The following is a 20,147-nucleotide window of genomic DNA, read 5'->3' as shown; positions in this document are numbered from 1 at the left end:
GGGGCCCGTCACATCCGGGTACCTGGAGGGGAGCGAGCGCGGCGCCCCCGCCCCGCGGGGACCGGGGAGGAGGTGAGGCCCCCGCCCCGCCCCCAGGGGCCCCCGCCGGCCCCGCCCCCTGCGACACCCCGCCCACGGGCCCCCTCGCTGAGGCCAAGGGGGGGGGGCCCCCCCGCCGGACCCCCCCCAGCCAGACCCCTCCTGCCGCCCCCTCTAGCGGCCCCCCCTCGCCGGACCCCTCCCCCCCTCTAGTGGCCCCCCCCCGCCGGACGCCCCCCCCGCCGGACCCCCCCCAGCCAGACCCCTCCTGCCGCCCCCTCTAGCGGCCCCCCCTCCCCGGACCCCTCCCCCCCTCTAGTGGCCCCCCCCCAGCCAGACCCCTCCCCCCTCTAGCGGCCCCCCCCAGCCAGATCCCGCCCCTCTTCCAGCACCCCCCGCATCGCTGGACCTCTCCCACCCTTCCCCCGGCCAGCCCCCCCCCCCCACACACCACCGCCTCCCGACGGACCCCTTCCCCCCCCATCGGACTCCTCCCCCCACACCAGGGCCCCCTCCCACACACACCCCCTCCCCCTATGCCAGCACACCCCCTCACCGGACCCCCCCCACCAGACCCTGCCAATGCCCCCCCTCCACCTGCTGCCCCCATGGCCCCCTCTCCCCCTGCCAAGGGACCCCCCCCTCGACCCCTCCGCCACCCCACGGGGTAACAGCCTGAGCTCTCCCATTCAGGCCAAGGCGGGAGCGCTGCAGGGGTGACCCCATCCCACGCTCGTGCCACGGGGCCCGGGCCTGGAGAGTCCCCCCCTCCCCCCGCTCATGCCAATAGGTGCTGACCGGGAAACCCCCCCCGCCCCCCTCCCCCGCATCACCAGCCCCTGGGTGCTCTCCCTCGCTGTGCCCAGCCACGCTGCTGACCCTGGGGGGCTGTTTTTCTCTCTCCCTGCAGCGCCTCCCTCTGGCAGAGCCGGCCATGCCGCTGCCCCTGGACTGCGCGGGGGCCGAGTCCCAGCTGAGCCGCACGCCCCTGCCGGCGCCTGTGCCGGCCTTCTTCCAGGAGGCCGAGCGCAGCTTCTCGGTGAAGAGGCCAGGCCGGCCGCTCAGCTACACCCTCCCGCCCCGACCGCGCCACAAGGGCACCTTGACTGTCAGCCGGGTCTTCGCTGGCCGCCAACCGCAGCCCTGGAGCCAGCCCCGGCCGCGCAGCGTCTCCTTCCGCGGCTCCCAGGTCCGGGCGCTGGCCCCCCGCAGCCGCCTCTACAACCCTGCCCGCAGAGAGCCCTTCTTCAGCCAGTGCTTCCAGCTACTGGGCCACCTGGGGCGCGGCTCCTTCGGGGAGGTGTATAAGGTAAGGGGGGACGGACACCTGGGGTGGGAGATCCTAGCTGGAAGGGGTGTGGGGGTTGGGGGATCCCAGCTTCGGGGATGAGCATGATTGTCCACCTGGGCCTGTCCCCACAGGGGGCTGATCCGTCCCCTCCAGGTGCGCAGCAAGGAGAGCGAGCATGGAGCTATTCTGTGGGGCTGAGTTGTGGGGAAAGGAGGGAATCTGTCGGGGGGGGGTCCTGGCCCTACCGTCTACGTCTGATCTGTCCCCCACAGGTGCGCAGCAAGGAGGACGGGCGGCTGTACGCAGTGAAGCGCTCGGTGGAGCCGTTCCGGGGCGCCGGCGACCGGCAGCGCAAGCTGGCCGAGGTGCGGAAGCACGAGCGGGTGGGGCGCCACCCCAACTGTGTGAGCTTCGTGCGGGCCTGGGAGGAGCGGGGTCAGCTGTACATCCAGACGGAGTTGTGCCCGGCCAGCCTGCTGCAGCATTGCGAGGGGCGCGGGACGCTGCCCGAGGGCCAGGTGCGGGCCTGCCTCTGGGACCTGCTGCAGGCGCTGCACCACCTGCACGCCTGCGGGCTGCTGCACATGGACGTCAAGCCGGCCAACGTCTTCCTCACCGAGCGCCGTGTCTGCAAGCTGGGTGACTTTGGCCTGGTGCTGGAATTGGACCGTGGAGACCTGAGTGACGCCCAGGAGGGCGACCCGCGCTACATGGCGCCCGAGCTGCTGCGGGGGGAGTACAGTGAGGCGGCTGATGTCTTCAGGTGGGCCCACTAGAGCCAGGGATAGAACCCAGGAGTCCTGACTCCCAGCCTAACCCCTCTATCCACTAGACCCATCTCCTGGCCTACACGCCGCGCCCCCCCTCCCCTCGCTTCCTTGACCACCACCCCCTCGCTGCCCCATGTGCTCCAAGTCCAGGCACCCTGGCGTGTGGCAGGGAGCAGAGGATTCTGGGAGGCTGGCTCCTGGCTGACCCAGCGTGCGCATCTCTCTTCCAGCCTTGGCATGACTATCCTGGAAATCGCCTGCAATATGGAGCTACCCAATGGAGGGGAGGGCTGGCAGCAGCTCCGGCAGGGCTACTTGCCCCCCGAATTCACTGCCGGTAAGTGGAGGTCACCTCTCCTGGCACAGATGGAGCTGCTGGGTCTGCTGATGGCTACCCAGTGTGTCATGGACCCTGCTTCACACAGAAAAACCTGCTGGAATTGGCATTCAGTCTGGTGGTCAGAGCTGGGGGGGGGGCCGTAGCCAGGACTCCTGGGTTCCAGCCCAACAGAGTGGTATCTGTCTAGTGCAGTGATACTCAGACTGAGGCTTGCAAGCAGCAAGTGGCTCTTTAACGTGGCTCTTTGCAACGCATGACATTAAAACACTGATTTAATTATTAACCAGTCGGGATGCTTTTACAATGCTATTAACCGATTGGAGTTGATAAAATAATAATACTTGATCAGTCATTTTGCTAACTAATTAGTAAACCACACACCTCATTTGGAACTGGAAGTACAAATTAGGCAGCAGCAGAGACGGGGGAAAAAAGTAAATACAATGGAGTGTTAAATGTAAACTACTTAAAAAGGGAAAGTAGCATTTTTCTTCTGCATCATGAAGTTTCAAGCTGCATTAAGTCAATGTTCAGTTATAAACTTTTGAAAGAACAACCATAACGTTTTGTTCAGAGTTATGAACAACCTCCATTCCCAAGATGTTTGTAACTGAGGTTCTACTTTGTGTGTGTGTGTGTGTGTGTGTGTGTGTGTGTGTGTAAGTAAAAACTAAATATTTCCCCGTCACACTGTTTAAATATGAATCTATAGTAAATGAAACAATGAATTCACACGACTGTGGCTCTTTTGGGTAATATTGATTGCTAATTTGGCTCCTGAACCACTGAGGTCTGAGTATCACTGGTCTAGTGCAGTGGCTCTCAATGTTTCAAGACTACTGTACCCCTTTCAGGAGTCTGATTTGTCTTGCCTACCCCCAAGATTCACCTCACTTAAAAATTACTTACTTACAAAATCAGACACAAAAATAACAAAGTTTCACAGCACACTATTCCTGAAATTGCTGACTTTCTCATTTATACCATATATTTATAGAATAAATCAACTGGAATTAAGGCTGTCAAGCAATTAAAAAATTTAATCGCGATTAATCGCACTGTTAACAAATGATAGAATATCATTTATTTCAATATTTGTGAATGCTTTCTACATTTTCAAATATATTGATTTCAGTTGCCACACCCTGCTACAAAGTGTACAGTGCTCACTATTATTATTTTTATTACAAATATTTGCACAGTAAAAAAACAAAAGAAATAGTATTTTTCAGTTCACCTAATACAAATAATGTAGTGCAATCTCTTTATCAAGAAAGTTGAACTTACTTTTTGTACATAATTCTACATTTGTAACTGCACTCAAAAACAAAACAATGTAAAACTTTAAGCCTACAAGTCCACTCAGTCCTACTTCTTGTTCAGACAAACAAGTTTGTTTACATTTACGGGAGATAATGCTGCCCACTTCTTATTTACAATGTCACCTGAAAGTGAGAACAGGTGTTTGCATGACACTTTTGTAGCCGTTATCGCAAGATATTTACGTACCAAATGCACTAAAGATTTGTATGTCCCTTCGTGCTTCAACCACCATTCCAGAGGACAGGCGTCCATTCTGAGGACGCTTGTTTAAAAAAAAGCATTAATTAAATTTGTGACTGAGAATTGGGGGAGAGTTGTTGGTCTCCTGCTCTGTTTTACCCGCATTCTGCCATAGATTTCATGTTAAAGCAGTCTTGGATGATGACCCAGCACACGTTGTTCGTTTTAAGAACACTTCCACTTCAGATTTGACAAAAAACGCAAAGAAGGTACCAATGTGAGATTTCTAAAGATCGCTACAGCACTCGACCCAAGGTTTAAGAATCTGAAGTGCCTTCCAAAATCTGATGGGGACAAGGTGCGGAGCATGCTTTCAGAAGTCTTAGAAGAGCAACACTCTGATGTGGAAACTAAGAACTGAACCCCCCAAAAGAAAATCAACCTTCTGCTGGTGTCATCTGACTCAGATGATGAAAATAAACATGCGTTTGTCTGCACTGCTTTGGATTGTTATCGAACAGAACCATCATCAGCATGAATCCATGTCCTCTGGAATGGTGGTTGAAGAATGAAGGGACATATGAATCTTTAGCGCATCTGGCACGTAAGTGTCTTGCAACACCGGCTACAACAATGCCATGTGAACACCTGCTGTCACTTTCAGGTGATATTGTAAATAAGTAGGACTGAGTGGACTTGTAGGCTTAAAGTTTTACATTTGTTTTGTTTTTGAGTGCAGTTATGTAACAAAAAAAAAATCTACATTTTGTAAGTTGCACTTTCACTATAAAGGGATTGCACTATGGTACTTGTATGAGGTGCACTGAAAATACTATTTATCATTTTTACAGTGCAAATATTTGTAATAAAAATAATATAAAGTGAGCCCTGTACACTTTTGTATTCTGTGCTTTTGTAATTGAAATCAATGTATTTCAAAATGGAGAAAAATGTTAAAATAGTTAATACATTTCAATTGGTATTCCATTGTTTAACAGTGTGATTAATCGCGATTCATTTTTGAGTTAATCGTGTGAGTTAACTGCGATTAATCAACAGCCCTAACTGGAATATAAATATTGTCCTTGCATTTCAGTGTACAGTATATAGAGCAGAAGAAATGCGTCATTGTATGACATTTTAGTTTGGACCGACTTTGCTAGTGCTTTTTATGTAGCCTGTTAAACCAGGTAAATATCTGTATGAGTTGATGAACCCCCGGAAGACCTCTGTGTACACCTGGTTGAGAACCACTGGCATAGTGGTTAACCAAGGCAGGCCTGGAAGTGAAGTGCACTAGGGGACACTATGCAGCAGGGCGATGGGTGGGGCTCAGTCAGGGGTCTGACATCTCTCCCTGGCCCAGGTCTCTCCTCAGAGCTGCGGGCTTTGCTGGCTGCCATGCTGGAGCCTGATCCCCGGCTCCGGCCCTCAGTGGAGACGCTGCTCAACTCCAGCCTCATGCGCAAGACGGAGAAATGGCGCAAGCTGACACTGCTGGTGCGGGACGGACTCTTGAGAGCTGCCTCTTTGTGCCAGGTGAGTCCTGGGGGGTGGGGAAGCCCCTCACTCCTGATCCGCAGCCCCCTGCTAGCCCGGCTCTGGGCTCCCCCCATAGCTCTGCCGGAGTCCCTCAATCCCAACCTACGACCCCCTGCTAGCCCGGCTTTGGGCTCCCCCCCACAGCTCTGCCAGAGCCCCTCACTCCTGACCCGCAGCCCCCTGCTAGCCCAGCCCTGGGCTCCCCCCCACAACTCTGCCAGAGCCCCTCACTCCTGACCCGCAGCCCCCTGCTAGCCCAGCCCTGGGCTCCCCCCACAGCTCTGCTGATGCAATTCAGTCCTGTTGGTTGAAGTTTCTCTTCTCTCTCCCCCACTCAGGGTGTTGGGAGTTTTGTGCGTTGGCTGTGGGCTGCCCTGTGCCTGCCGGCACGCTGGCTCTCCAGCTGGCGTTGCAGCGTGCCCGTCACCCCGCCCTGCTCCCCGCTACTTGCCACCCTGCTGGATAGCAGCTTCTCCTGGGATGAAGAGGAAGAGGAGGAGGAGGATGGGAGCCTTGGGGAGGATGTGTTCGAGGTATCTGGGGTCTGCGGGCGGCATAACCGCACCTGCCCCGGGGAGCTGCTATTGCAGGACAAGTGAGTGGGGGGGACAACATGTCCACATCTACCCATGGGGCCCCCATCCCCTCCAGTAAGGGGCAGCACTGCCCAGGTGTGCGCTCTCACACAGGACAGGAAGGGACTTCTGTGGTGCAGGGAGGATATGGGGGTGAATCTAGGAATACGGAGTGGGCGGTGGGGACTGGGAGTGTATGAAGGTGGGGGAACAAAATGTGAGATGTGGAGGAGTTAGGGGGAATAGTATCTGGGGCAGGTAGGAATGCAGGAGGATACTGGGGTGGGGCACTTGGAGGCTAGGAATATGGGGTAATCCATAATGGGGGGTAAGTGGACATAAGGGGATGCATGGGGGCAGGGGATGTGGTTCTCTTCCCTTTGGGGTGTAATAGGGATGATGGGGCGTGGGAGAGTACCCAACTTACCTGAGCAAGGAGGTGCATGGAGGTCCCTCGATGGAGTACTCCTGGGGTGGGATATCTGGGGTGGCCCCTTGGCAGAGTGGGGGGCCATGGTGGTTAGGAAATGGACTCCCCAAGCTTGGTCTGATGGATGTATGGGAATGCTGGGTCCTAGGGCCAGCCCCTCCTGCACCCACAGGGGCTTCCCCTCACATCTCTGCTTCCCTCGCAGGCCCCTGAGCTCCCCGCCGCTGAACCTGCGTCCCTCCATGGGCAGCACATCCACCCCGCGCCACCCTTCTCCACCAGAGACTGGCAGCAGGAGGACGAGGTGAGACGTTGGGTGTCAGGCAGGGCTGCAGCATATCCTGTGGGCCTTTTCCCTTGCTCCTGCACACTTGAGAACCCAGGAGTCCTGGCTTCCACCCCCTGCTCAAACCCACTAGATCCCATTCCCCTCCCAGAACCTCGGAGAGAACCCAGGAGTCCTAGCTTCCAGCCCCCACTACTCTAACTCACTTGATCTTACTCTCCTCCCAGAGCTAGCTGGGGGACAGACTGTCGGGGACAATCCTGCCCTGGGTGGGGATGGCTAGATGAGCCCCCATGGGGTGTCTCCATCTCCCACTGCCCTGATCCCACCCTGGTTCCCCCCTCCTAGGTCCTCAGCCCTCCAGGGCAGCCCCAACATGAGTCGCATCAGCCCGGATTCCCCACCCAGCAGCCCTGGCTCCCCCAATGGGGGCAGCCTCCGCCGCACCCTGGCCTTCGAGGAGGAGGAGGACGAGCCAAGGGAGGAGAGCGCCCCCCAGGGTGCAGGCCAGCATTGCTCCTTCGAACCCAGAAACCTCCTGAGCATGTTTGAGGATGCCACGGCGGAGCAGAAGTGACAGGCCTCCAAAGATCAGCTGCTCGCAGCTTGATCATTCCTGGGGCAGGGAGGATGAGAGTACCTCACTGGGGTTATGACCCCCCCATGCTCCCAGCTGAGGCTACTTGGGCCTCCGTTCTCCACACCGCTGGGGGGTGGGGGGAGAGCTCTCCTCCCCTGAGGCAGCTTCTGGTCCTGTTGCTGGCAGCGGCTGGGGGGGCTGCTGGGAGGAGCAGTTGGGGGTTGAATCTCAATGTACTTTTTTTTTTTTTTAAGCTTTTTAACCTCTTCATGAAATGGTGGGAGGGACACAGGTGCTGCCATCCCCTCCCACCAGGGGTCGCTGTGGCTCTGCCCCAGGGCAAAGGCTCAGGGCTGTTCAGCCCCAGGCCAGGACCCAATGGGGTTTGTGGATCTTTTTTGTTTTTTCTGTTTTTAAGGGAAGGCAACAGCTATGAAAAGTGTTAATAAAAAGTGCTTTGAAATGATCACGAGGCTGAGGCACAGCTGGGGGTGGGAAATAGATTGTCAGGGTCAATCCTGTCTCTGGGGTGTGGGCAGCACTGCCCCTAGCTGGAGGGAATGGGGATCCCCTGGGTGCGTGGGGTGATCTGTGCCACTCTACCACCACCTTGACCACTAGCGCCACTAACTCCCCCCTGACCTCAGCAGGGCTGACAAGCTGGGATCTTCTTCGCACCCTCCCAACCTTGATTATGTAACAAGGGCTGCTCACCACACAGCAGCCCCCAAGCCACACCATGGGGTGATGCAGCAGTTAGGGTGTCATACCACACAAGAATTGGGAGTGGCAGTCACACCTTTCTCTGCTCTTACTGGGTTTCTCTCATGCAGAGGTCTTGTGTTCTTTGTGAGCTGACTCCCCTACTGCCCCTTCCCCCACAGTAAACTGAGGCACAGCAAAGGGAATTTAATTGCAGTCTGATCACACAGTAAGTTTAGGACAGAACCCAGGAGTCTTGGCTTCCAGCTCCCCTGCTCTAACCCCTTGGACCCCATTCCCCTTCCAGAGCTGGGGCTAGAACCCAAAGGGCCCAAAATGAAATTATTGGGGTAGGGACCTGCTCTTGGTTTTGTTTGTATAGTGCCTGGCACTGTGGGGTGTGATCAGTGACTAAGGCTCCACAGAACTAGTGCCACACAGCTTATAATAGACCGCTCTCTGTCTGCAAAGCTGCCCAATTTTAACCAGTCTGACTTTAAAACCAGATCTAGTTAAAACAGTGTAGACGCTCTTAATCTAAACTAAATTTGGGGCCAGGAATCTGTTTAAAACAAAGAGCTAGAAACTAGGCTTCAATTTGAATTAAGATAGTCTGCACTGGTGTGTCTGTCTAGCTAAGATACTTATCTGGCCCCCATCACCCTAGCATCAGACCATCTCACAATCTCTGTGCTTATCCTCACACACCCCAGTGAGGAGGGAAAATGCTATTATCTAATTTTACAGTTGGGGAAACAGAGGCACAGACTAAATATATGAGCTGAGGGAGTTTGTGGAAGAGTAGGGACTTGGGCCCAGGCCTCTCATGTCCTAGAGTAACACTCTAGCCACTGGGCCATCCTCCCAATTTGTTTCCATAACTGGAGTGACTCTGAACGCAGACAAATCCTCATGTTTGGAGGAGTGGGTGGTTGACAGAGGAAAGAATGTGTTCTTTTAGAGACGTTGAGGATGGGGGAGGTAGTGGAAGGCTTGAGGAGCACAGAACAATCCAGTTCTTAATTCTAGTGGGGTGACAGCTATTGAGTAGGGAGGGGTGGGACATCATTGGAGAAAATCCATGGCCAACAGGGGTGGAAGAACATTGAAGATCCTCCAGTACTGGATGTGGGACATCAGTGGAGAAGACTCATGGCCATGGGGGGCAGAGGATGGTTGAAGATCCCAGGGTGGAAGCACGCAGCAGAACCATCCTTGCTTGTTCCTCAAGAGGTCTCACATCTTCTTCTACCATCTCTGCAGCAGATGCCTAGCCTTCAACGGAGCAAAGCAACTCTTCTGCCAGTGGAAACAGAGGTCCTGGAGCCAGCTATGGCCGGGGGACCAAGAACCACACTCACATGAGCTCTGTCTCTGCTTTATTGAAGCCTAGAGCTACCATCTAACGAGGACGCTGGTGGGAGGCTGTGGCCCGTAAGAACCTCCATCCCCCTGCTCCCCCCACCCCTGCACAATGTGGATGTTAGCCTCTTACTTTTCAGTTTTGCATTTTTAATTTAAAAAGATATGTTGCTTCGGCACGAAGCCACGAACACTACCTGTGTTCATGTGCCCTGAGATAACGAAGACTGGATTTTGGTGGGGCAGGGAAGAGCAGAACCCACCCAACAGCACCCCTCTGAGGGAGGCCAGAGAAATACAGTCATCCCTTCAACGTGGGAGAACAGTTCACAACCTACAACTCCCTTCCTAGGTTTCCTTTTGGCCTCATTTACAGGGTGGGACAGCAGGGGCACAGAATCCAGAAGGCCTGATCTCTCCTCTCACCACGCCCCAAACCATTTGACCCTATCCCCTTCCTAGAGCTGGGGACAGAACCTAGGAGTCCTAACTCCAAGGCCTCCATAACGCTAACCATTAGAACCTGCATGCCTCCCAGAGCAGAGATCGAACCAGGAGTCCTAGCTTTCATCTCTCCCTGCTGTAATCCACATCATGCTATGTGGCTGGTTACCCTTTGATGCTTGACTCGTCTTAGCACAGCTGTCTCAGTTGCCCATTTTGTCCACCCATGGTCCTCCTCGACCTCTGCTACCCTTTGTACTGCTTCCTTAAGTTTGTCTACATGGCAAGTCAAAGCAAATTTCTAATACTGAACTGGTTTCTAAACCAATGTGGCTGCCTACCAGGAATGAGGTTGAGAGGGCCCCATTTACAGTGAGCAAAACAATCAGAATAAGATGGAATTTAAGAACTGCTTATGTACATTGGCCTCCAACTTCAGAACCAGCTTGGCCCCATATACGTTTCCTGGCAAAACCAGATTAGAATCTGGATTAAAAATTCAATTTGGCTATATTGACACATGGCCTCCCACCTGGAATCCCAATTGAGAAACCCTTTAGCTATATTCACACATACAGCCTCATGACTGGAATCAGGACTGAGAATGAGTTTAGTTACGTTACACATGGCCAACTGGAATCCAAACTGAGAACCAGTGTAGCTTCATTCACACTTGGGCAATTGGAATCCAGATTAAGAACAATTTTAGCTACATTCACACCCAGCCTCTGGACAGGAATCCAGACTGAGAATGAGTTTAGCTATGTATGCATGTGGCCAACTAGAATCCAGATTAAGAACTAGTTTAGCTACTTCCACACCTGTGGCTTCTGAATCCAGATTAGCGCCATTCACACACACACCTCCCTGCTCAGGATCCAGATTAGCTATTCAGGGCCCAGTGAACAGGAATTGGAAAACAATGATCCAGAGCTGCCTCTGTTTAGTGGCCCTAAATTACGTAAGGGGAAGGGGAACAGTAGGCACACCCCAATGCCAGCAGAGGGTGGAAGGGGAGCCCGGCGCTCTTAATCCCGGGGCTCCCGCTGAGCACCATGGGGTTAGCAGCAGATGGGACGTGTAGTATAAAAACAGGTTGATGGGGACACTGTCCCCCGCTGGCTGTTACTGCACCAGGAGCCGTGACTGCTGCAGAAAGGGGAATACCTGTTCCTCCCTCCGCAGGAGGAGAGCATGCAGACCAGGACTCAGTAACAGGAAACACCCCCCACCCCACCCTCAGAGCAGGGAGCAACAGGAAACTGAGGCACAAGCAGCTGAAGCCGCTTGGCCCAAGGATGATGGCAACAGGAGAGAAGAGGAGAGAACCCAGGAGTCCTGCTGTAGCTCCTAGATTCCACTGCCTCCCTCCCAGGCCAGCTCATTAGTGTTGGGAGTCAACTAAGACACTGATACCTCCCTCTTATCTCCCACCCAACACACAGCTTCTCCTGGGCTGCCTTCCCCTATCCCTAGTCAGTGCAAACCCCAGCATCCAGGCACCTCGTCAGCCCTTTAAAAAGTAGAAAGTATTGCATGGTGTCTGAAAGTCTGTAGGATACCTGGATAAAAGGTCTAAAGCGGGAGAGGGGCTGCTCCACCCCCTATCTCCTCAAAATAATGCCCCCTTGCAGCCCCCACCCTGCCCCAGTCCCTATGGATGAGCACTGCTGGTGATCCAGAAGGATCCAAAGGACCGCAGCCAATAGAAATCCATCCCTAGTGGTCCAGAATGACCCACGGACAGTGGGCATCTGGCTGGAGCTTTGTTAATGGGAGTCTGTGGCTAGTGACCCAGAAGAATCCTCATCAGCCAAAGGGAGTCTATCCAGAGTCTAGCCAATGGAAGTGCATTGCTGGCAACAGAGAAGAGCCCTCAACCATGGAAATCCAACCCTGGTGATCCACAATGACGCTCAGCCAGTGGGAGCCCTGCTCTGGTGATTCAGAAGACCCCTTAGCCAATGGGAGTTGATCCAGAAGACCCCAAGACTACCAGAAATCCATCAATGGCCATCCAGAAGACCTCTTGGCCAAAAGGACTGTAGAAGGTGCCTTGGCCAAGGGGAATCCATTCTTGGCCAACATGAATGGATCAAGAAGACAACTTGGCCAATGAGAATCCATCACCGGCCACCCAGAAGACACCGCAGCAAACGGGAGTGGATCCAGAAGACCCCTTGGCCAACGGGAATTCATCGTGCGGTAACCTGGAGGGGTGCAGCCATAAGACCACACCATCCCCCGCTGGCTGGCGGGCCCGGTCAGTTCTGGGGGCAGGCATAGCTGGTGACCCACAGCAAGTCGGCCACCACCCCCCAGTGGAGGTAGAGGATGCTGACCACCACCAGCACGTGCATGATCTGGTGGCTGTTGAACCAGTAGTCGAAGCAGCCAGGTTGCCAGCGCTCAGGCACGCGGGAGATGTTGATGACGCCCCCCAGCAGGGCCAGGCCGTCCATGATGAGGTACGAGCGCAGCGAGGAGGGGTGGCCCGTGCCCAGGCCCACCCAGCGCAGGTAGAAGAAGAAGAAGCGGAAGAGGGCCTGCCAGGCGAAGGACCGCAGGCGCCGCACGTTGGAGTGGGCCGTCACCGCGCAGATGATGGCGTAGCTGGACAGTGCCGTGTAGGCCAGCAGGGCGGCGGTGCGGGGAAGCGGGGAGCAGGCCAGGGTGCAGTAGATGATGGGAAGGGCACCTGCAGGAGGGGGGGCAAAGAGGTTAGAGGTCGGGGGCAACCAGCCCTTTCTCAGCCCCATCCAGCCCACCTGGTCTCTGCACTGCCCCACAATGCCACTGCCCTCCCCTCCCCCCTGGGATCCTCTACCCTTCCACCAGACCTACCCTAGCCCCAGTTCTGCCCCTGCATAACCCCCAACCAGACCCCCCAAGCCCCCTGGCTCTGCCCCAACCAGTTCCCCCAGCTCTACTCCCCATAACTCCCAACCAGTCCTGCCATGCCCCCTAGCTCTGCTCCCAACCAGTCCCCCTCAGCTCTGCCCCTCCATAACCCCCCCAACCAGCTCCCCAGCCCCCCACTCACCCAGCGTGTTGACCATGCAGACCCCGCACATGTCGAGGGTCAGCAGGGTGTGGTAGACGGCCGGCCCCCCCTCGTGGTTCATGAAGAGATGGTAGAGTACACTGCCCAGCTGGGGCACCACGCAGGCCAGGTAGTGCACCACGGCCAGCCAGCCCACCGAGATCCGCGCCCACGGGATGGACAGGGGCAGCAGGAAGACGAAGCCCAACAGGGGGATGCCTGAGACCGAGACGGGGAGGCTCAGCTGCAGTGATCGGCCATGGGGCACCCCGCTCCCCTCGGACAACCCAATCCAGACAGCACCTCCCCCCCAAGTGCCACAAACTAGCTCCTTCTCATGGAGTCACCCCAGAACCAGAGTCCCCTCTGCACAGACACTGCACCCCTCCCCCAGGCTGCAACTTAGGGTCTCCCAGGATGATCCCCATTGTCTTAGTATCCCTGGGTTCTATCCCAGCTCTGGGAGGGGAGTGGGGACTGGTGATTAGAGCAGGGGGGCTGGGAGCCAGGACTCCTGGGTTCTCCCCACAGCTCTACAACAAGCAGAGATGGGAAGAGCTGTAGGCAGCCCCCTCCCCCCAATCCCAAAAGTCCTTAGAGGGCAGAGAGGGAGGAGCAAAGATGCACCTGGCATCACTTTATCAGCTATTTGCTCTGGGGTTGGATGGAAGGGACAGCCCCAAGGACAGCGAACTGACCTGACCTGACCTACAGCCCCCTGCCCTGACCTACAGCTCTGCCGGTGCCTCTCGCTCCTGGCCCCCCCCTGCTCTAATCTACCACACCCCGCTCCCCTCCCAGAGCTGGGGATAGAACCCAGGAGTGCTGGCTCCCAACTCTCTGCCCCCCCCGCCCTCCCCGGCTCCAACCCACTAGACCTCACTCTCCTGCTGATCGTGGCCGGACAGTTACGATCGATAAGTCCTTTGCAGATAACGATAGTGTATTAATACATTCCCACCCTCTTGAGATTTTCCAGCCCTTCTACCCCACACCCCTACTTTAAGCCTCTCTGAAGGGCCTGGGGCATCCTGGATCTGAGGGCAGGGGTCTCCCAACTCCTGCTGGAAAGGGCTATCCAACCCCACAGTGCCAGGCCCAGCTGCCTAGAAGTGACCCCCCCCCCCTCCCCAGCGCCAAGGGCACCAGGAGCAGAATCAGCAAAGAAATCAGATGCTGAGCTGTTCTGACAGCTGAGAGCACCGAGCCCATGGCACCAGCTTGCCAGCGGCTGCAAAGGGAATATGAACCAGCAGAGATGCAGCCAGCTCTGGGGCGGGACAGCTGGAGAACAGCCACACACAATGCCACAGGGGGATGGCTCGCCTGGTAGAGGCAGCCAGCTCTGGGGCAGGGCACAGAGGAATCCCCACAGCTCTCTCATGAGTGGTGCCACACTCAGGTAACAACCTCAGCTTGTGAGGCCAAGTGAGATGTTAAATAATCATGATTTACACTCCAGAGACACTTCCCAACACCAACTTCACATAGAACCCAGGAGTCCTGGCTCCCAGCCCCCCTGCTCTAACCCACCAGACCCCAGTCACCTCCCAGAGCTGGGGAGAGAACCCAGGAGTCCTGGCTCCCAGCCCCCCTGCTCTAACCCACCAGCTCTCACTCCCCTCCCAGAGCTGGGGACAGAACCTAGGAGTCCTGGCTCCCAGCCCCCCACCCACTCTAACCCACCAGCTCCCACTCTCGTCCCAGAGCTGGGGACAGAACCCAGGAGTCCTGGCTCCCAGCCCCGCCTGCTCTAACCCCTAGACCCCACTCTCCTCCCAGAGCTGGGGACAGAACCCAGGAGTCCAAGCCCTCAGCCTCCCTGCTCTAACCCACTAGACCCCACTCCCCTCCCAGAGCCTGGACAGAACCCAGGAGTCCTGGAGACTGGGAGGGATGGAGGGACTGGGTTCTCTCCCTGGCTCTGGGCTGGAGTATATGGGGGTCCCCATTCCCGGGTGAAGGTCGGGAGCTGTGTCATTAGAAGGGATTGGCCGGTTGAATCCTCTGGTTAGATCCCTGCCTTGTTCATAGCCCTCAGGCCCTTTCCTCCAGAGTCAGGGCATGAATCCTGGTGTCCGGGCCAAACCGCAGCTCCTCTCTATGTCCCTCAATCAGATTAAATTGGATGCAGGCTTCTCCACTTCCTGCCCCATACACTGTGGTGTTGTGTGTGGCTTTTACTAGTTGCCCTTTCCCAGAGGTGGCTGCATCTCAGGTTCGGGGATCCCTTCACTGAAGAAGGGGGATGGCTCAAGGCCAGGAGCCTGTTCCCTGGTGGCAGATCCTGCCACTGTTCTCTGCCTGGCAGTGCCAGGATCAATGCTTCCTGCCATGCGAGGGGCCGGGGAACTGCCCCCTGGACACAGAAGCTGGCGGGGGAGGGAAGGGATGGATTGATCCTGCTGGGGTGGTTTGAGCATTGGCCTGCTAAATCCAGGGTTGTGAGTTCAATCCTTGAGGGGGCCATTTAGGGATCTGGGGAACAAAAAGTTGGGGATTGGTCCTGCTTTGAGCAGGGGTTGGACTAGATGACCTCCTGAGGTCCCTTCCAATCCTGATCATCTAAGTCTCTGGAGCCCTGGTGTCTGCCTAGTTGCTACGCAGAGAACCAGACAACTTGTGTCAGCCATGGGTGATACAGGATGGGCTTGGTCCTGCCAGGGGCACCTGTAGGGCAGGACATAGGGTCAGGCACCCAGGTCTAAGCCACTTAGGCAGGGAGCTAAGTGGGGGAGGCAGCCATTGGCCCCTGACGTCAGGGCCAAACCGCAGCTCCTCTCTATGTCCCTCAATCAGATTAAATTGGATGCAGGCTTCTCCACTTCCTGCCCCATACACTGTGGTGTTGTGTGTGGCTTTTACTAGTTGCCCTTTCCCAGAGGTGGCTGCATCTCAGGTTCGGGGATCCCTTCACTGAAGAAGGGGGATGGCTCAAGGCCAGGAGCCTGTTCCCTGGTGGCAGATCCTGCCACTGTTCTCTGCCTGGCAGTGCCAGGATCAATGCTTCCTGCCATGCGAGGGGCCGGGGAACTGCCCCCTGGACACAGAAGCTGGCGGGGGAGGGAAGGGATGGATTGATCCTGCTGGGGTGGTTTGAGCATTGGCCTGCTAAATCCAGGGTTGTGAGTTCAATCCTTGAGGGGGCCATTTAGGGATCTGGGGAACAAAAAGTTGGGGATTGGTCCTGCTTTGAGCAGGGGTTGGACTAGATGACCTCCTGAGGTCCCTTCCAATCCTGATCATCTAAGTCTCTGGAGCCCTGGTGTCTGCCTAGTTGCTACGCAGAGAACCAGACAACTTGTGTCAGCCATGGGTGATACAGGATGGGCTTGGTCCTGCCAGGGGCACCTGTAGGGCAGGACATAGGGTCAGGCACCCAGGTCTAAGCCACTTAGGCAGGGAGCTAAGTGGGGGAGGCAGCCATTGGCCCCTGACGTCAGGGCCCCAGGTCAGCCCTGAGCCCTTAATGAGATCATTGTTAGCAGGGAGCTAAAAGCTGAGGGAGGATCTGCCAGGGGGCGTGGTGCTGCAGAGAGTGCCCCACCCCAGAGGGGCTGCATCTCAGCACCGGGTGACGGGTCCCTGTATGAACAGCCCCAGAGGGGCCATGTCTTAAGTGCCAGGCAAGAGGACCTTGTATAACCAGCCCCCGCGGCCCACCCTAGAGGTCGCCGCATCACAGCACCAGGGAAGGGGAGACAATTTCCCCTCATGGAAATGTGCCCAGGGCTCCGTCTGGGCTCCCGACTCTCAAGAGCCCAAGAGACAAGAGAGATGGGCTCGGTTCACATGATGCCCTCCTGCATGTCTCCCCCCACAATTCCTTCTGGCATCCACTCCCAACCTCCCTACAGGGCTCCCCCAGGCAGGATCCCACTTCCCCGCACAGGGGCCACAGCCCCCCAAATCTCCAGTTCCCCTTCCCCCAAATTATCAGCCCCTTCCATATAGCCCCAGCCCTCACTTTCCTCTGATCCCCCCATGTGGCCCCACATTTCCAGCACCCCACACATTCCAAGCCCCCTCCCCCGATATCCCTTCTCTCCCTGACCCACCCCCCCAGCAGGATCAATCCATCCCTCCCCCCCCCCAACTTCTGTGTCCAGGGGGCAGTTCCCCGGCCCCTCGCATGGCAGGAAGCATTGATCCTGGCACTGCCAGGCAGAGAACAGTGGCAGGATCTGCCGCCAGGGAACAGGCTCCTGGCCTTGAGCCATCCCCCTTCTTCAGCGAAGGGATCCCCGAACCTGAGATGCAGCCACCTCTGGGACAGGGCAACTAGTAAAAGCCACACACAACACCACAGTGTATGGGGCAGGAAGTGGAGAAGCCTGCATCCAATTTAATCTGATTGAGGGACATAGAGAGGAGCTGCGGTTTGGCCCGGACACCAGGATTCATGCCCTGACTCTGGAGGAAAGGGCCTGAGGGCTATGAACAAGGCAGGGATCTAACCAGAGGATTCAACCGGCCAATCCCTTCTAATGACACAGCTCCCGACCTTCACCCGGGAATGGGGACCCCCATATACTCCAGCCCAGAGCCAGGGAGAGAACCCAGGAGTCCTGGCTCCCAGCCCCCCACAACCCACTAGATCCCCCTCCCCTCCCAGAACTGGAGATAGAACCCAGGAGTCCTGATCTGACCTCTAAACCATCTGGCTGCCTCTGCCACTTCAGGTGAATCTGCCCCCTGAGCTGAGCTGATCCCAGCTAATCCCAGGAGATGTCTCGGGCACCAGGAAGGGGGGGCTGCGGGAATGCTGGAGGAGGCAGAGAAGGTCACGGCTCGACAGGGATTCACGGTCACTCCTGCCCCAGCCAGCGTTTCCCACCGTCCCCCCGACCCCGTAGACTCTAAGACCAAGGTCCATGAAGGCCAGGGGTGAGCTCACCAGGGGATGCAGAACAGAGGGACCCAGCTGGGGATAGAACCCAGGCATCCTGGCTCCCAGCCCCCCGCTCTAACCCACTAGAATATGGAACCCAGGAGTCCTAGGAAGCTATTAACCGTAGCTGATCTGGGGCGTCCCCAGCGCATTCCTCTGCCACGGACTATGAGGTGGGGTTGCGGGGTAACAGGATGGAACTGCCCAAACTCATCTCCTAGTACCAGGGATGCCCCACCCACACCCCATTCCCCGGGGGCTGGGAGCCAGGACTCCTGGGTTCCATCCCTGGCTCTGGGAGGGGAGTGGGGTCTGGTGGGGCAGAGCAGGGGGGGCTGGGTAGGAGCCAGGCCTCCTGGATCCCAATGGCACCTTGCGGGGGATTTTGTGCTCAGCTCAGCAGATCGAGGGGAAGCCTCTCCCGGAGCCAGGTGTCACATTCCTGCGCACTCTGGGGGGGACCCAGGAAGCAGCGCTGCTCATGAACTTGGGACTCACTTGGCATGGTTGCAGTCAAGAGCCTTACCACAAATCAGAGGGGCCCTGCGCACCCCCGGAGCTGGGAATAGAACCCAGGTCCTGGCTCCCAGCCCCAGCATAGCCCATCTCCCGGCTTCTCCTGCCGGTGCGGGAACCCCCATGCTCTCCGGAGTCCGGTGGGGATTGGCTGCTGGGGCGCCCAGGAGAGGGAACAGATCAGCGCAGGGGCCCGGTGCAAAGGCGGGGAATTGGGGGCAGGGGTCCAGGGGGGTCTCAGTGCATGGGCAGGGAATTGGGGTAGGGAGTCTCGGTGCTTTGGGTTGTAGGAGCTGGTGAGTTCGGGGATTGGGGTTGAGTCCATGGGGCTCAGGGGCTGGTGTACATAGGAGTGTGGCACACTCAGTGGGTCGGGGAGTGAGTATGGAGTCAGTGCACAGGGTATCGGGGGGCAGGAGGCCAGCGCATGGGGGGGATGAGCCTGCAGGGCATGTAGAGAGCCGGTGCAGGAGGGATCAAGGTGCAGGGGAACTGGGGGGCAGGGGGTGTAGGTGGCTGGTGCAGTGGGGGGGGAATCAGGGGGGATCAGGGTGCCTGGGGGGCACAGCCCAGGGCTGGGGGGGGATCAGGGTGCACGGACGGGCACTGCCAGGGGCCGGGTGGGGGATCAGGGTACCTGGGGGAGATCAGACCGGGGGGGGGGATCAGGGCATTGGGGCACTGGCCAGGGGGTCAGGGTGCACAGGAGGGCACTGCCAAGGGCTAGGGGGGATCAGGGTGCACGGGGGGTCAGATCAGGGGGTCCGGGGGGATCAGGGTACATGCGGGCTCTGCCCGGGGGGGATCGGGGGGCCCGGGGGGGGATCGGGGCACATGTGGGCACTGCCCGGGGGGGGATCGGGGCCCTGGAGGTGGGATCAGAGGGTCCGGGGGCGGGATTGGGGGGCACCGGGTACATGTGGGCACTGCCTGGGGGAGGGAATCGAAGGGTCCGGGGGCGGGATCGGGGCGCACGCGGGCACTGCCCGGGGGGGGCGGCGGGATCGGGGCCCCGGAGGCGGGGGGATCGGAGGGTCCGGGGGCGGGATCGGGGCGCACGCGGGCACTGCCCGGGGGGGGATCGGGGCCCCGGAGGCGGGGGGATCGGAGGGTCCGGGGGGGGGATCGGGGTGCACGCGGGCACTGCCCGGGGGGGGATCGGGGCCCCGGAGGCGGGGGGATCGGAGGGTCCGGGGGCGGGATCGGGGCGCACGCGGGCACTGCCCGGGGGGGGATCGGGGCCCCGGAGGCGGGGGGATCGGAGGGTCCGGGGGCGGGATCGGGGCGCACGCGGGCACTGCCCGGGGGGGGCGGCGGGATCGGGGCCCCGGAGGCGGGGGGATCGGAGGGTCCGGGGGCGGGATCGGGGCGCACGCGGGCACTGCCCGGGGGGGGCGGCGGGATCGGGGCCCCGGAGGCGGGGGGATCGGAGGGTCCGGGGGCGGGATCGGGGCGCACGCGGGCACTGCCCGGGGGGGGATCGGGGCCCCGGAGGCGGGGGGATCGGAGGGTCCGGGGGCGGGATCGGGGCGCACGCGGGCACTGCCCGGGGGGGGCGGCGGGATCGGGGCCCCGGGATCGGGGCCGGGCTCACCGTGCGTGTAGATGTTGCCCAGCTCGTTGTGCAGGTAGAAGAGGCTCCGCAGGCAGCCCGAGCCCGAGCTCGCCGGCCGGTAGCCCGTCAGCACGAAGCGGTTGAACTGCAGGTGGGGGGGGGAGCTGGCCCAGTCCAGCAGCCGGGGCCCCCCCAGGTAGGCCATGGCCCGGGGCCCCCCCCCCCGCGGTCAGCTCCGCCGCATCCCGGGGCCGCTGCCTCCCTCCGCCCGCCCGGCC

The 20,147-nt window shown here is 58.3% G+C and overlaps 2 protein-coding genes across 4 annotated transcripts; one reads left to right on the top strand and one right to left on the bottom strand.

Annotated features, from left to right (window-relative positions):
• Positions 1 to 973: 973 nt before the first annotated feature.
• On the top strand, positions 974 to 10,381 carry PKMYT1 (protein kinase, membrane associated tyrosine/threonine 1). Of its 2 annotated transcripts, none has more exons than XM_048855688.2 (7): positions 974 to 1,348; positions 1,603 to 2,093; positions 2,331 to 2,437; positions 5,310 to 5,482; positions 5,824 to 6,080; positions 6,696 to 6,794; positions 9,322 to 10,381. In XM_048855688.2, the coding sequence occupies exons 1-7, from the start codon at positions 974 to 976 to the stop codon at positions 9,449 to 9,451; spliced, it is 1,632 nt and encodes a 543-aa protein (XP_048711645.1). In that variant the 3' UTR covers positions 9,452 to 10,381. The 2 variants fall into 2 exon arrangements, with proteins under 2 accessions (XP_048711645.1, XP_048711644.1); XM_048855687.2 differs by lacking the exon at positions 9,322 to 10,381 and adding an exon at positions 7,125 to 7,822.
• Positions 9,421 to 20,147, bottom strand: PAQR4 (progestin and adipoQ receptor family member 4). 2 transcript variants are annotated; one of them, XM_048855702.2, is made up of 3 exons: positions 19,909 to 20,147; positions 12,908 to 13,126; positions 9,421 to 12,562 (listed from the first exon to the last, which is right to left on the bottom strand). In XM_048855702.2, exons 1-3 carry the CDS (start codon positions 20,072 to 20,074, stop codon positions 12,129 to 12,131), a joined length of 819 nt encoding a protein of 272 aa, XP_048711659.1. In that variant the 5' UTR covers positions 20,075 to 20,147; the 3' UTR covers positions 9,421 to 12,128. The 2 variants fall into 2 exon arrangements, with proteins under 2 accessions (XP_048711659.1, XP_074985264.1); XM_075129163.1 differs by lacking the exon at positions 12,908 to 13,126.

This window comes from Caretta caretta, chromosome 6 (genome assembly GCF_965140235.1).
Source record: "Caretta caretta isolate rCarCar2 chromosome 6, rCarCar1.hap1, whole genome shotgun sequence".
NCBI classification, from domain to species: domain Eukaryota; kingdom Metazoa; phylum Chordata; order Testudines; family Cheloniidae; genus Caretta; species Caretta caretta.
This window is presented reverse-complemented; position numbering and strand designations above follow the sequence as displayed.

Bases quoted from the DNA above. Each gene is read 5' to 3' on its own strand.
- PAQR4 (XM_048855702.2), bottom strand. From the start codon at position 20,074: ATGGCCTACCTGGGGGGGCCCCGGCTGCTGGACTGGGCCAGCTCCCCC. The intron at 13,127-19,908 runs GTGAGCCCGGCC...TCTCGGTCTCAG, and splicing joins GGGCAACATCTACACGCACG to GCATCCCCCTGTTGGGCTTC. The intron at 12,563-12,907 runs GTGAGTGGGGGG...CCCCTCCTGCAG, and splicing joins CTGCATGGTCAACACGCTGG to GTGCCCTTCCCATCATCTAC.
- PKMYT1 (XM_048855687.2), top strand. From the start codon at position 974: ATGCCGCTGCCCCTGGACTGCGCGGGGGCCGAGTCCCAGCTGAGCCGC. The intron at 2,438-5,309 runs GTAAGTGGAGGT...TCCCTGGCCCAG, and splicing joins GCCCCCCGAATTCACTGCCG to GTCTCTCCTCAGAGCTGCGG. The intron at 6,081-6,695 runs GTGAGTGGGGGG...CTTCCCTCGCAG, and splicing joins GAGCTGCTATTGCAGGACAA to GCCCCTGAGCTCCCCGCCGC.